Source organism: Syngnathoides biaculeatus, chromosome 15, assembly GCF_019802595.1.
Source record: "Syngnathoides biaculeatus isolate LvHL_M chromosome 15, ASM1980259v1, whole genome shotgun sequence".
Taxonomy (NCBI): Eukaryota; Metazoa; Chordata; class Actinopteri; order Syngnathiformes; family Syngnathidae; genus Syngnathoides; species Syngnathoides biaculeatus.
In genome coordinates this window covers 15,634,205-15,649,366 of record NC_084654.1, presented here as the reverse complement: position 1 = coordinate 15,649,366, position 15,162 = coordinate 15,634,205, and the positions used below count along the sequence as shown (strand labels likewise).

General features: G+C 39.5%; 1 protein-coding gene and 1 pseudogene across 1 annotated transcript in view; one reads left to right on the top strand and one right to left on the bottom strand.

Annotated features, from left to right (window-relative positions):
• rnf144aa (ring finger protein 144aa) overlaps positions 1–14,898 on the top strand; it is a 31,189-nt gene extending 16,291 nt beyond the window's left edge. Inside the window, exons 2-8 of the mRNA XM_061844308.1 lie at positions 2,498–2,648; positions 2,849–2,953; positions 3,601–3,661; positions 5,332–5,548; positions 8,126–8,273; positions 8,579–8,668; positions 11,279–14,898. Of these exons, the coding sequence (XP_061700292.1) occupies positions 2,514–2,648; positions 2,849–2,953; positions 3,601–3,661; positions 5,332–5,548; positions 8,126–8,273; positions 8,579–8,668; positions 11,279–11,410 (888 nt within the window). The 5' untranslated portion in view covers positions 2,498–2,513 and the 3' untranslated portion in view covers positions 11,411–14,898. The remainder of the gene's footprint in view (positions 1–2,497; positions 2,649–2,848; positions 2,954–3,600; positions 3,662–5,331; positions 5,549–8,125; positions 8,274–8,578; positions 8,669–11,278) is intronic.
• Positions 9,150–9,283, bottom strand: LOC133513878 (5S ribosomal RNA; annotated as a pseudogene).
• Positions 14,899–15,162: the final 264 nt, after the last annotated feature.

Genomic DNA, 15,162 nt, shown 5'->3' with positions numbered 1-15,162 from the left:
TGGGATTTGCGTTACAACAGCACTGTTAATTCTGATCTCACTCCCAAGTTTTTCATTTTGAGAGTCTTGGGTGCTGAAAAGAATTGATGTTTGAAGAAAGAAATTAACCTTGTCATCTTTGCAGCCATGTTAAATCGTGTTGACGTTTTTATGACAGATGCTGTTTCACCCTTTAGAAAACTGACAGGCTCCATATTTCTCAACTGCTATAGACTGTCTAATGTGTGGTCAATCTATTTTTAAGATATCTGTCAATCATGTATCGTCTGGCTCAGAATCGTGCTCGAAATCCTTATTCGGTATTCGTGGTGACAGTAACTAGGGGTGGGTAAAAGTTCTGATACATTGCATATGCATTGCCATTTTTGTTTTTGTAATTCGCTATTGATTCCGCAAATTTGCCAAATATATTCACTTCCTGGGCACTTTGAGGCGCTGTGTGTAGTTTATTTTTAGCCTTATCGCGTGTCTTTTGATGTACTGTATGCTAAATATCTGGCTGCAAATAAAGTCATTTAAAAATACTTACATAAAATGTTGGTGGTAAGATCTTTTCCCATCTTTTATTATCCACTGGGCTTTATTTTCTCAAGTCAAGCACGACCAGATACACTCGATACCACGGCGATGACAACAACAATGGTTTGCGGTGTGTGAATTATTCGAGCAAAATTGGGAAAAAGGTGTGATGGTTGTCACTGGTGCTCAGAAGAAGACTTTCATTCGAGGATTGGTTGAACTAGGTTCACGTACATTTCAGCTCGCAAGTAGACAACAAAACGTTATGTAGCATAGCAAGCTCGTGCTAGCACTAACTGTTGTACGTAAATATGCCAGCATTCAGTCAAAACATACTCTAAAGTTTTGATGTTTGGAATGTAATTTAATTATAGTTTTATTATCCATCCATTATTAATCTCATGTTGTAATGTTGGTTTGACCAGATTGATTAAAATACATGACCTGAATAGAATATACTTTTGAAGATTTGTGATTGATGCCGCATAGTAGGATGACTTTAGTTGAATGTGAGGCTCAAATGGCTTCCCTTCTCTCCTCTATTTTAGTATTTTCTGCCATCTAAAATAATTTTACCAAATGATGAAACTGATGGTGTAGTGGTGCACACGCCTGCCTTTCGTGCGGGCAGCGTGGGATTGATTCCCGCTCAGTAATGGTGTCAATATCTGCCCTGCGACTGACTGGCGACCAGTTCAGGGTGTAGTCTGCCTTTTGCCCGAAGCTAGCTGGGATAGACTCCAGCTTTCCCGGGGCCCTTGTGAGGATAAGCGGATTGGATAATGACACGACATGACATGACATGAATGCAGAATTTTCCCTGTGATCACCGGAAATCATCATCCTCGTTTACGACAGAGCGCTTCCGATTTTTAAAAAACGATATTCCTGGGTCCTGAATGTTTTTTTAAGCCACAGAAACCACTCACTCTCATATACTAACACCTTGGCTCAGCACTTGAAATCAAATTGCCATTTAAATTCAGTGTCTGCATAGTAGAGTTGTTTCCACTCAGTGCTTTCTGGTCAATGTAATAGATGTTAGCTGAATTGATGGATTGAATGTCACATGATTTTAGTCCTACACGAGGTGCACATTTTACTCTTTTCACACTTTTCCCCCCTCCTCCCACGTAAGGTGTGAAATTGGATATAATTGAATCTGTGTATTGATGTCACATTTTAATGTCATCCGTTGAATCTTTGGTGGGTGAGTGTGGAATTAATGTTCATATATTTTCAACATTTAATATATAACATATATTTAATATTTTCATATTATTGTGTGTTTTAGCAACGTGCAGTATTCAAAATCTGATTAATCAATTGCCCCAAATATTTGTGCAGGGTAGGCCAAGAAAGAACCCGTTATATTTGGTGAGGATATCGATAAAGTTGCAAATCAGGTTTTGCTTTTCTCTTTGGTGTGTGCACGTCTGCCATTACCGTGTTCAGCGAAAGCAAACAATGTCTTAGTGTGTCTTTTTTGACTCTCCTTCTCCATGGCCCCTCTACCCATCTAATCCTCATTCAGTCTGTTGCTAAGCAGCAACGCCAGCGCTTGATAACGTTGACGTACGCTTGAGACTACTTCCTGTAAAAAATGACACTTGTGAAAATGGCTGTTTTGACGTTGCTGGCACAGAGGCGCATTGATGTTTAATGAATAAGAAAACTGTTGTTCCATCCGGTGTTGAAGGGAGCAGTGATAAATGATCGTTTTTGCCAACCACAAAAATACAACAATCAACATGATGTCCTTTCAGATGGAGATATTGGAGCCCACACACCCTACAAATCCACATTATAGGCACACGCATTGGAATTCACCTTTATTTAGTGTGCGATTCTGGATGATATACATGTTTGATGCTTAAGTTATGTAACAGATTTGGAATGTCCGTAATGCAAAAGATTTTCGACCTCATTAGTTCAATTTCTTTTTGCTCACGCCTTTGTCTTTTTTTGTGTGTTAAAGCACTGTGGCGGCGAAAATGACCGCAGCACGGTACCGTCCCACGTGGGAGCTGGCCATGGACCCCCTTGTCTCATGTAAGCTGTGCCTTGGAGAGTTCCCCCTGGAGCAGATGACCACCATCACACAGTGCCAATGTGTCTTCTGTACACTGGTGAGCAGCAACTAGTCATGAAGAAATTGGATTGGATCAGACTTGGTCTGTCATCTCCTTTTGCCCCAGCATTATGTTTTCAATTATCATATTTCTGGAGTTAGCAGACTAATTGCTGTGATGATTTTGTTTTGTTGCATTCATTTATCTGCCCAATGTGTCAGACTTTCTGACTGGTATACTTTGTCTGTTGCCTGCAGTGCCTGAAGCAGTATGTGGAACTCTTGATTAAAGAAGGCCTTGAAACTGCAATTAGTTGTCCAGACTCTGCCTGCCCAAAAAGAGGGCACTTGCAGGAAAATGAGGTATTGACATCTTCATTTAACTTTGCGATGACTCATAGCCATTATGAACACATACCCTGTGAGTTTGTCAGGACTGTAGACATCAAATACTCTGTAAACAATATGTCTCCCTGTTTAGTTTTGCAAGCAGTATCTTACGTTTAAACTTTAATTTGTATAGACTTACAATTAAGTAAACAAGTTAGTATCTGTCTATTTTTGTTTGTTATTTTAAATTCTTGGATAACCGCTGCTCCTGATATGACTTCGTGTGAATGTCAGTCTGAGACCAAACCTTTCTTCTCCTCTACCTCATGGCACTTCAGTTCTCCTGGTTTAGCTCACAGCGGACATATTTTTTTTTTTTTCTCCATCAATTAACACAGCTGTCTTCATACCTAAAACTTTACCTTCCTCCATTGGTATGGACTCCTGTCATGTATGATATCCCATTAGAACAGATTAGTTTTCATTATTTCCTCTGAAAGAAAAAATGTTTGAATGAATCAGAAGTTGATAACCATCTTACAACTGCTTATCTTCAATGTGAAGGTTTCCAATTTTTTTGTTGCCTTCTACGATAATTCCTTGATGTCCTCTATAAATGAAGAATACTTTCAATTCATACATTTAATTGAACATTAATCTGTTTTCTGTTGGCCCTGTAGATTGAGTGCATGGTGGCCACAGAGATGATGCAGAGATACAAGAAGCTTCAGTTCGAAAGAGGTGAGTCAATGCGAGCAAAAAAAAAAAAAAAAAAAGTGGACAAAGATGTCACTATTTAGCATGTGTGTGCCTCAGCGAGGCTATGGCGTGCTCGGTGACGACCAGTCTCGCAGACACGTGCACTCTTCCCAGCCCCCTCCCTCGTCTACTGTATTGCGCAGCGACACACAAAAGGGATGACGACAATGGATGCTGGACACGTGTAGGCGCACTGAGTCAATCATTTACACATGTTGGACATGGTTGCTGGTGAAGTAGAGACAGGAGGACGTCAGGCAGTTAAGAGAGGATCTCAGCATCATCAGTCATCATGAGCATTATGTGCTGTTTTGCTTCCTTTTTTTATTAGTGATGTCCTTGCAAACTAGACACAATTTGAGCTGTTTTAGTCATGGACAAACATCCTCTGCTGGGAAAAAATTAGTAGGAAAGTCTACATTTTATATGATAAAGTGATTGGATTCCATTGCAGGTTCTGTGTTGTCTCGCTGACTGCTTTAGTAGCTTTCGTGCAAATGCGCACGTTACCAGAGGCAACTTGCTGCCATGGAGAACAGTAACCAAGCAACACAGTCGTGCATTAAAGGCACTGAACTTGTAGGTTCATCGCCTACCAGCCTGCACAATCTGTACATTGAACTTTCCTCGCGGTACAAGAATACATGCATTTGAAATGACCACATTTGGAGTAAAACAGGGGGAGTCAATGACCAGAGAACAACAAGCACACAGTTTACTGAATGTAAAACGTTACAAATATAGTATTACTTGAGCTCTCATCTTGCTGTAAATAATCCCATGTTATTGGAAATTTAGACATTCATGAAATTCTGTCAGATGAAAAGCATTCATTGCAAAATATTGGAAGCTTTTGAATTAATCCAAAAAAAGAAAACATTTGTTGAACAGCCGTGATATGTAGTGTTTACGGTAGATGGGAGATTGTGTATTCACACACAGTACTTGGTTGTAGAGTTGCCTAGATCCTATCTATCTATATTTTTAACAGCCATAAAAGAGAGTAAATAAAAATGAGGTACAAAGATATTGCTAAATGGAAGACCAATATCTTAGTTTCTTTACTACCCAATGTAACTAACCTTTTGAGTTTGTTTGGGAGTATGAAAAAAAAAAACCTCATCCACATGAGTACTGGGATTGAACAGAAATGCTTGTCATTTATACAAGCTGCAAGCTTTTAAGAACAGCTGTACATGTATATGCATGCCTAGATGCCTCGAACTGTGTCACAGGAACAAAGAAAATCAGTTAGGCATCTCACAATTTGCAGCGTTGAGGCAAAAAGTAAAATGGAATATAAGCACACAACTATCAAAAGATAGTTAATTACTAAAAAAAATTTTACATCAGGAAGAGTGACCATATTACTCAGTGGTAGTTATGTGACTATTTACATATATTGCATAGTTTTGCTTTGTTTGTTATTTGATTGGGACTCTATTTGATTCTCATAAGAAAACGATATTGATATAGCTTTGAATGGTAACGTCTTAAATGTTTCTCTGCAATAAACTTTTGCTGATTAACCTTTGAAACCTTCTTGAGCACATTTCAAAACTGTTGAGATGGATTTTGAACTGTAATTAAGCAAAAACAATTGTTGTGACGTGCATGTAAATGATGATGGCCTGTTCATTTTGTACATGAAGAGGTGCTGTTGGACCCTTGCCGGACGTGGTGCCCTTCCTCGACATGCCAGGCCGTGTGCCAACTGAAGGAGGCTGATTCTCCGGCGCTGCCACAGCTGGTCCAATGTGCCGTTTGCGCACTTGAATTTTGTTCGACCTGCAAGGCCAACTGGCACCCTGGTCAAGCCTGCTCGGAGAACAACCTTCCCATCACCTCTTTCCTGCCAGGAGAGAACAGGTACCATTTCTTCGCATTCTTCTGTTTTGATGTCAAACAGAAATGTGTGAGCTTTGTTCAACACAAAATATTTTGAATGAGGTCAAACATAATCATCAGGAGGTCCTTTTCAAATTGAAACTGAACATGAGAACCAACAATAATATACTCAAAAGCGTCATGTGTCCAAAGAATTTCTTCTGTGATGACTAAAATCTGCTCCCATTTTGACAATCTGTTGATCAAAGAAGATAAATAAAACACACTTGCACATGTTTTTTCAGTCACACAACATTGTCTTTTATATGATGAGGAATGGGACTACAGACAGTTTTTCACTTCTTTTTTAAATTCATTTTTAACTAAAATTGCTTCTTGTGCAACTATAATACTGTATCTCTCCAGTAGTGTTGCTAAGTTCATGGGAATTTTATAGATCAAAACTTTCTAAGCAAACATATAGATGTTGAAATGTACAAAAATTTGCATAATTTCAAATTTCTCTATATGGGGAAAGTAAATGTCATGTTTTTTTTTAAATACAACTTAAATGTTAAAAGTATTGAGGTCTTCCTGATCTGTTCCTCCGATTTGAAAATCTGAACTGAAGAAAGAGATGACCATGCAACAGCTTCCTGTGTCAAAAGAATGTTTGCCGTCATAAGAGAAATATTTGCTCACATCTTGATAATCTACTTAACACAGAATATAAAACCTTTTCAATTTCAAAAGTAAAACTGTCATTAAATATGAATAAAACAACACCAATCGATGATATAGAATGAACCTATCACCCTAAGATAGCTGGCTCCAACAAGCTATTGATGAAAATGGTTGGATGAATAAAAGCGTTGTCAACAAAATGTGTGTAAAAAGTAATTAAAAAAACTTAAAATACACCAAAATAAGATTGTATGCAATAAAATAACAGATTAAATTAGCAAATGATGACCTGAATTCTACTGTATTCACTACGACGCACCCTGTATTGCGACAATAATAAAACTGCACTTGACAACCAGGATGACAACCTTCTTCCACGTCAAACCTATTGACAAGTAGCAATCAATACGTCATACTCTGGCCAATTACCTTAGTGGCAATTTTTAATAAAGTGCATGATTCATGAAGTGCGTCCATAGTTTTTAGGCTGACAGCCAGCGTTGCTGAATCTGCCAGCGCTCCATCAGAAATTGATAAGAAGTTATAAAACAATCTGCTACAACTAAAATGTGGTCCCACCTGGGCGCTCTGCCCATTTTCAGCATGGAGGGGTTCCAGAAGAGGGCTGCCCCCGAGACGCGCCCCATGCAGCTGACCTATTTCTCTGTGATATCCTCTTACTGTGGAAAACGTCATTAGGCCTGTCAGGCTTCCTCGATCAGAGGCCATGGTGGAGGCAGGGAGGATTAACAAGTGACAACTTAGAGCGACATTCATCGTCTGAAAGCTGATTCTTTCTATACCTGACCTTTTACCATGACTTTAAGTTCGACGTGTCGAGAAACTTACACGTTATCAAGCAAGCTTTTATCGAGGAATATTTTGGCTTTATTTCAAAATGTTGGATACACACGCTGCTCTTGACCCGTTTTTAGCTGCTGGAGATGTTAAAAGCTGTCAATCAGATACGCTAAAGTAGATTTACTTGATTGATGTGTGTATAGAACAGGATCTGGTGCACAAAAAAGTAGAGCAGAGAATGTAAATAACTCACTGAGAGTTAAATTGAATAGTTTTACTGCTCAATAATTATTTTATTTTTGTCACGATTCATGCTTTGCTAAATTGTTTCTCCTTAAAGTTACAGAGATACACTACAGTACCTGTACCTCTCCTTTAGATTCTGGACATCATATCCCATGCTACCATCTGCTTTATCATCCGTACTCCAACTAACGCCCACCCCTATGAATAGTACTGCGTGGTTAATTGGCCTAATCTTCACTGACGCAGAACGCACTGGTCCATTTCGATCTATAAAAGACTCAATGTTATGACCCCACAATGTCTTGGTGTTCTGTATGTATACTACGACTCGCACTCTCCATTCCAGCAGTTTTATTTACCTTCCCAAGGTCTGCGCTACTTTTGGTCGATGGTCTTTTCAATTTTATGCCCCGAACGACTCCAACATTCAGCAAGAAATCATGAACTCACCTCATATTTTTCCAGAGGGATCTTATTAAAAGGTTATTGAGGATACTGTACATGATCATTGCCCCAGTTTTGTTACTATGTGGGCAGCCAGGTTGGCAATGCAAATGACAATCCGTTCTCAATTGGTTTACCTGGGTCAATAAAGGCTAAATAAATAAAACCTAGTATAAATTGATTATGCATTACCTACACTATATGCAGGGTCCCTTCTCACCACTGTTTGAGGAAATCGAATATTCTTTTTGTAAAAACAGTTCTTATATTGTACTGGTTTTCATTACGTGGGAGATGTTGCTCATCCCCCTATCCACAGCGTGTGTGAAGATGTCTAAAAAGCCATTATTCATGATTTTTGGAACTGTTGGTCATGCAAAGACACACAATAATAGAATTGCATCATGCTTAGGCTAAATTACTTGTCGTGTCTTTTTGTTGCAGCTCTTTCTATAAAAATGATGAGGATGATGTACCCATCAAGCGCTGTCCTAAATGCAAAGTGTACATCGAGAGAGACGAGGGCTGCGCACAGATGATGTGCAAGAACTGCAAACACGCCTTCTGTTGGTACTGCCTGGAATCCCTCGATGTAAGTTGGCCCTCACACTCTAATAATTCAGACACAGTAGTTCCAGGAAGATGCAGCTTGATAAACAAGGAAAAGGCTGTCCTTGCATGTTTATTTCGCTCAAATCTATCATGAAACCGACTGATAGAGGAGACTGTCGCATCTTACGTAACAGCAGTTACACAGGAACATCCATGTAGATTACGTGGGTCCTCCTCAAATAGCGTTTATTTTGTTTTGCACAATAGTTCCCCACGCATTTCGAGACTTCTCCAACGTGATCTGTATTGTGTGCCTGTGTGTGTGTGTGTGTGTGTGTATGACAGGACGACTTCCTCCTGATCCACTATGACAAAGGGCCTTGTCGAAACAAACTGGGCCACTCCAGGGCATCTGTTATCTGGCACAGAACACAGGTGAGAATCGCTCCTCCCCTGGCTCGCACTCTTAACGGCACCGAGTGGCTCTACACGTGCTCTGCCTCTCTCGCTCCCTCTCTCGCTCTCTCCGCCCGCCTGAGCTGGCATACGCACGTGCTTTCCTTCTACATTATCTTTAGAGGCCAGTGCAAGAAAAAGGACAGCTTGCTCTGTGTTCTGCCATCTCCATCCCAAAGCAATTATATGCACCTTTTCACACATTGGCAAGGTTTACATAACCGAGAGGTTATCGGCTAGAAAATAAAGCAAAAAGTCTACATCCCCAACAGCTAAAAATCTTTGCAAAATCAATAAGTTAACAGCATTGATATGGAATAGTTTTCTTTTATTTCCTTTCGGCTTGTCCCGTTAGGGGTTGCCACAGCGTGTCATCTCAGATGAACGCATATTTGTTTGGCACAGTTTTTCGCTGGATGCCCTTCCTGATGCAACCTCTCTGCATTTAGCTGGGGAGAGAAGCTTACAGCACCTGGTATTCCCAGGCGGTCTCCCATCCAAGTACTAACTAGGGCCAAACCCGCTTAGCTTCCGTGATCTGAGGAGATCGGGTGTAACGATATCGGGCGTTCTCAGTGTGGCATGGCCATAAGCCATTGGTATGGAAGATATAATAGTAACAGCTGAAATTGGGTTGTTTCCTTCAAAGAAATATTGTAACTTCGCTAGCACTCAGTTGAGTGCTGACCATTACTCTTTAAGTTTCGCAGATTTTTTGGAAAATCGGTTCCGTAGTAAATACAGAAGCCATACATTAAAAACAAATAATTTACACACTGTAGTTTCGAGAGAGTGGCCCACTTGAGCAACTGGTTAGAGCGTTTGCCTCACCCGTTCTGAGGACCGGGGTTCAAATCCTGGTCCCGCCTGCGTGGGTTTTCTCTGGGTACTCCGGTTTCCTCCCACATCCCAAGAACACGCATTAATTGGAAACTCTAAATTGCCCCAAGGTGTGATTCTGAATGCAACTATTGTCTCTTTGTGCCCAGCGATTAGCTGGCAACCAGTACAGGGTGTACCCTCCCTCCTGCCAGATAGCTGGGATAGGCTCCAGCACTCCCGTGACCCTTTTGAAAATAAGTTGCTCTGAAAATAGATGGATGATACTACTTTATATATATATATATATATATATATATATATATATATATATATATTATACAACACATTCATTTTGAAATCATAACTTGTGGAAAATATTAATTGTAGTGTTCAATTAATGTTTTAATCGGGTGGGTGAGGTTTAAAAAAAAAAAGCAGTACCTGTAAAAAAAAAAAGTGAATAAAAACAACATTTGGAACAGATTTTGTGCCAAAATAAAATTACCAAACCCGTTTATTAAGAAAGATGACGTAGACTTAATTTATATGATTATTTAGGCATTGAAAAAAATGTGGTGGGCTGAATCAGGTCCCCAGGTTCTTGAGTTCGACACATGGCATACTGTGTACAGATAATCTCAGTCAAAAGAATGACTATGAAAGACTTGTAATATTCCAACATGATGATGCATTTTAGTCATCCCGAACCACGATTTGCATGTTTACTGAGAAAAGATTCTCAGAGGGTTACTGTGTCTCTTTATTCCAGCCTCCTTCTTTTGTCATTATTAGCATACACAGTAGCATCTGTTGCCCAGTGGGGCAGGCTGAGTCACATAATTACAGTTCAGCTGGTGGAAAGCAAGCGACGGCATCATTCGCTCACAGCATTCATGCGTACATGTGCCTGTCTTTGTTTGGCTCGCCTCATTTCAAGCCCTTGTTCCTCCAAATCCTCCTCGCGCTACATGGAAACGACGCAGCAGCACAACTTTTACAAACTGAATATAGCCTCATTCTGACAACTTCAATTGATAAGGATCTTCTTTTCTTAAAGAGAAACACTTTCAAAACCGTTTTGTTTTTGTAATGAGAACATTAGTGCAGTTAGTAATCCAGCCAACTGGATAAACAATAGTTTTAGTGATTAAAAAAAAATTGACCTCAAAAACAAGAGCACTGTGGCATTTCAAGTAGCAGTTACATGCTAACTGCGTTCTGTTGTCACACTTTTTGTCTCCAAGGTAGCGAGTATCTGGCTCCCTCTTGTGGACATGTAACTGACCAGCTCACATTTTTGTCTTTGCTTTTATGTTTTCCAAAGCTGGTGAGTTGTGCAGGTGTGTGTTTGCATGTTACACCAGTTTGATAGTAACTGGTTAATCCTGAACGCAGTGATATCCCCAGTAATAAAAGGGTGTGCACACTTGTACAACCACATTATCTAATTTGTTTATAGCCAGTCCCCCTCATCATATATATATATATCAGAATAATGCCTATATTTTGGAAACGATAAACTCATTTTTTAATGTTACAAACCTAGCATTTCAATGGGGGTGTGTAGCCATTTTGTATAGTCACTGAATCTTATGCAATTTTTAGCATTTGATTAGATTAAAAAAAAAACAATACTATGTCATGATGAACTTTTAGAGATGTGATTTCTTTTTTTTTTTTTTTATCAGCAGGAAGGGAATAAACATCTGGATTATATATTTTGTGGCCCCTACTTTAGCTTGGTCAGACCTTGTTATCTGATTGCAGGTGGTGGGGATCTTTGCTGGGTTTGGCCTTCTCCTTCTGGTCGCCTCCCCCTTCCTCCTCCTGGCTACTCCCATCGTCCTGTGCTGCAAGTGCAAGTGCAGTAAAGGCGACGACGACCCTTTGCCCACTTAAATGCGCCCGCCGAGAGCAGATTATGTGGAAAGCCGGCCAAAGGATAGCCCATCTTCATGTTGCCTCCCCTTCATCTGATTTCTTACGCTGTTTTTGTTGTCCTCCTCCCACCAGCTTTGAGTGGTTCATATTTTTGGGCTGAGCCTGCACGAAGCCCGGGCTGCTTTGGGATCCATCGCTCTGCATGGTAGATAAGCGATCTGACAGTGTGGCCCTGAAGAGAGGGGGCCAGGGTCAAATGACCCCCCACAGGTCAGAACTTTCATAAGTTGGTAGTTTGGGGGGGATCAGATTGACACTGCTTGTAGTGCTTGGTGTTGGTGGAACATCACAAACGCTATGAGATGCTGTCTCGTATAGACAAAGAACTACTCCCGTTTTATTGTTCTGACCTGAAGCCGCCCTCCGCTTCCCACCACCACACCTGATGTAGCTCCCACAGGTTCAGTCTGGTAGCATTAGAGGTGCACCACGCATGTTTGGCGCTCACTTGATTTGCACACATCAATATGATTTATTAGTCATGTTGGCGGCTGATGTAGGGAGTGCTACGCTCAGCTTCGTACAATGCCTCCCCTTCGATGATGTCATTGTTTTATACCCTCATGCTTTTAATAGAACTGAGTCACGTCTGCTGTACGTATTGTCTTGTATTTTTAAGCGTTTCCAAACCTTTAAGGAATGTGTGTTTTTAAAGGGGCTCACCACTTCAATGTGCATATTTGTCATTGAGTGGCACTCCCCTTTATCAAATTCAGTGTCAACTCAAATGCCAATCGGAGAGATTTCTTTCTTTTTTTTTTTTTTGTGAAATCCCAAATCCACATTTCTCTCAGAGATGTTGCTCCTTTAACACGCCGGCGCCCCAAGTGGTGGTTTAGCCAAAACAGAAACAGTAGCCTTAAGATTGAGAATAGCCAAAAGCAGCCATTTCCCTCTGTGTGGTAAATCCAAATATATAATCGCAGGGAAAACGTGTACAAAGATCTTTCCAAGTGTCAAGCTTTGTGTTCTGCTGGTTCTATGATGTCATTTATATGTCGCTCTGTTAATAGCCATACTTGTGTGTGTGTGTGGGTGGGTGGGGGTGGTCTAGAATCTAGAATCAATGTTCTGTATTAACAAGGGCCTTCCTTCAGTTCTACTTTTTAAGAGGAGGAGCACTGGTTCCAATCCGTTTTAAGCATCACAACACGCAATCAGGTTTTCACCCGTGGAGATTTAATAGCCCAGATTACAAACTTGCATGTTAGTGGTCCGAGTGTTAATGTTTTGTCTTGTTGGTAGTGAAACCTCCAGCAACAAGCAGCTACTCCCTCACCGGGAGCAAATGAAGAGCCTGTACAGTTAATGTGAGCAAAAGTTCCATTTTAGGGAACTTTGCTGTGAAGCTGCCCCGATGTATCACTTTATCTATGCAAGTTTGTACATCTCCTTTGTTGAAATATGCGCCATTTGCTCTCTGACAAGTACAGTTCACCGCTAAACAACCATTTGGCATATCGATGTTTTTATTTACAGGGAATTGATTTGAATTACTGTATTTCACCCCTAGCCCCCAGGAAAAAAGTAAAGGGTTGCACCAGTAATTATTAATTAGGTATACACACTACTTCAAGAGAATAAATGCCACCTGCTGAGATGGAGTGTAAATGTTGAACATTTTAACCCAAAACTGAATTTGCATTAGGATAAGACACCTAACAAAACAACAATTGGACATCTAACGACAAAAGCAATATTTATCCAACAATAGACCTCCCACAAATGAATAGAGGCCTTCTATGTTCTGCAGTTTAATAAACAAACATCCCCATCCACAATATGAGGAAATACAATTTGCTTTCTTATATATGAAATCATCATTCATCACTTTATGTCCATTTAGTTTATTAGTCATATTTGAACACTCCCAGTAAAGTGATCCAATCCATAACAAGCAGGATTTTAAAAGCTTTTTGACCAACGATGTTCGCGTCACAGGCATATCTCGTAGTCCAACTCGTCACAATTCTTAAATGATCATCTCAAAACTTCCAGTCTTCTTCTACATGAAGAAAGAAAATATATTGACTTATTCACTGGCTAATCCCCAAGCCATGAGCATGCTAACAAATAAATATTGGCCCATCAAATTTGAATAATTCAAAGTTATCACCCCAAAACTCCTCGTTCCTAAGTAATAATCACTTTGCTGGGACTACTACCCCCAACCCCACACACACACACATTGAATTTTCATTGTTAATTTTATAGTTTTTCCAAACATACTCAATTTCCACTGCTGCATTACAGTAATACACTTGTATCTCATGTAGCATTCAGTTAAAAAATGTCTAGTTACAGTACATCATCAAACAAAAAGCAGGTCACATTTTTTCTATCAGTAGCTCTGAAGTAGTAGTATCAGTAGCTCCAACATCTGCAGCGCTCACCCTCACAGATCGATCCATCTTCATGTTAGTCGCTTTAATTTTGTGTAGCCCTTTTTGCAACAGTATATGAGCATGATTTACGACAGTTTGTGAAACCTTTTTCAACTGTCAAATTGTGGTTTCTCCCCCTGAAGGTAATTCAATTCTGGAACTTTTATATATAAAAAAAAGAAAGGAAGAAAAATTGTAAAAACTTTTTTTTTTTCCATGACAATCGTGCCAATCAGATTTCCTATAAAGAAGGGCAGGAGTTGTCGACTATATGTGCATTTTAACTATGTATTTGTAATGTAATGCCAGTTTTTACAGGGTGGAAATATGTCATGCTTCTTTATTGTGAGCGCTGCACTGTACATGGGGTTGATTTTGCTCATATGGAGTCGTCATTTGTGTGGTTCTGGTGCCTGGTCTGTTTCATGGAGATAGCTTTGAAATGATACTATGTGTGTGTGTGTGTTTTTTTTGTGTTGCTTTTTTTTTTATTACAACGTATCAGGGCTATTGAAACTAAAAAAAACGACATTTTGGATTTTTCAAATACAAGAATGTCACATTAACAAGATGAGCAGGCTCCAAGGATGTCATCAAATCCTGGCCATTCCCATTGATGTTTTTTTTTAAGTATTACTCATTCATAAATTACATTTTTTTTATTTACTTGCACAATTACACAATTGAATATGCAACCAAAACTAAAAAGGGCCAAACTCCACAATCACACTCATTATGCCAATCAGGACTTCTAGAAACTACCACAGGTGGGTTAGACACCAGCACAGGTGTTCAGTATAGGGCTTGCTTCGTATTGTTTGAATGCAGAGTAAATGTAAAAATATATATATATTATTAAAAAAAAACGTAACAAGCATTTTAAGCCCTCAGTATGTATTTTACAATGTCGTGTCATTGGATGAAGCTGCATGATTTATCGCTGATGTCTAATTACTTCAACCATGTTTTGGTCTTAAAAATAAACATCTCCCATATTTTTGGTGGGCCTATCGCCATCCTGTAGTAAGACTCAGTCTGGGTTTTTTTTTTTTTTTTTTTTTTTTTTTTGGTAATCCACTTGAGTCACTGAATACTTGGATTTGTGTTTGCATTGTTTATCTTGGAAAAAAAAAGAACAAATACAGCTGACCTGGTTGCTAACAAAAGATGACATTTGTATCAGTTCTGTATGACTTAGGTTCATTATATCTACAGTTCCACTAACACTGTGATACCAGATATTAAATGTTGTTTTTTTGTGATTCAAACTCTTGTCTTGACTTTATCAATCCAACCTAATCATTGTATCCTACCATAGATGTCTTA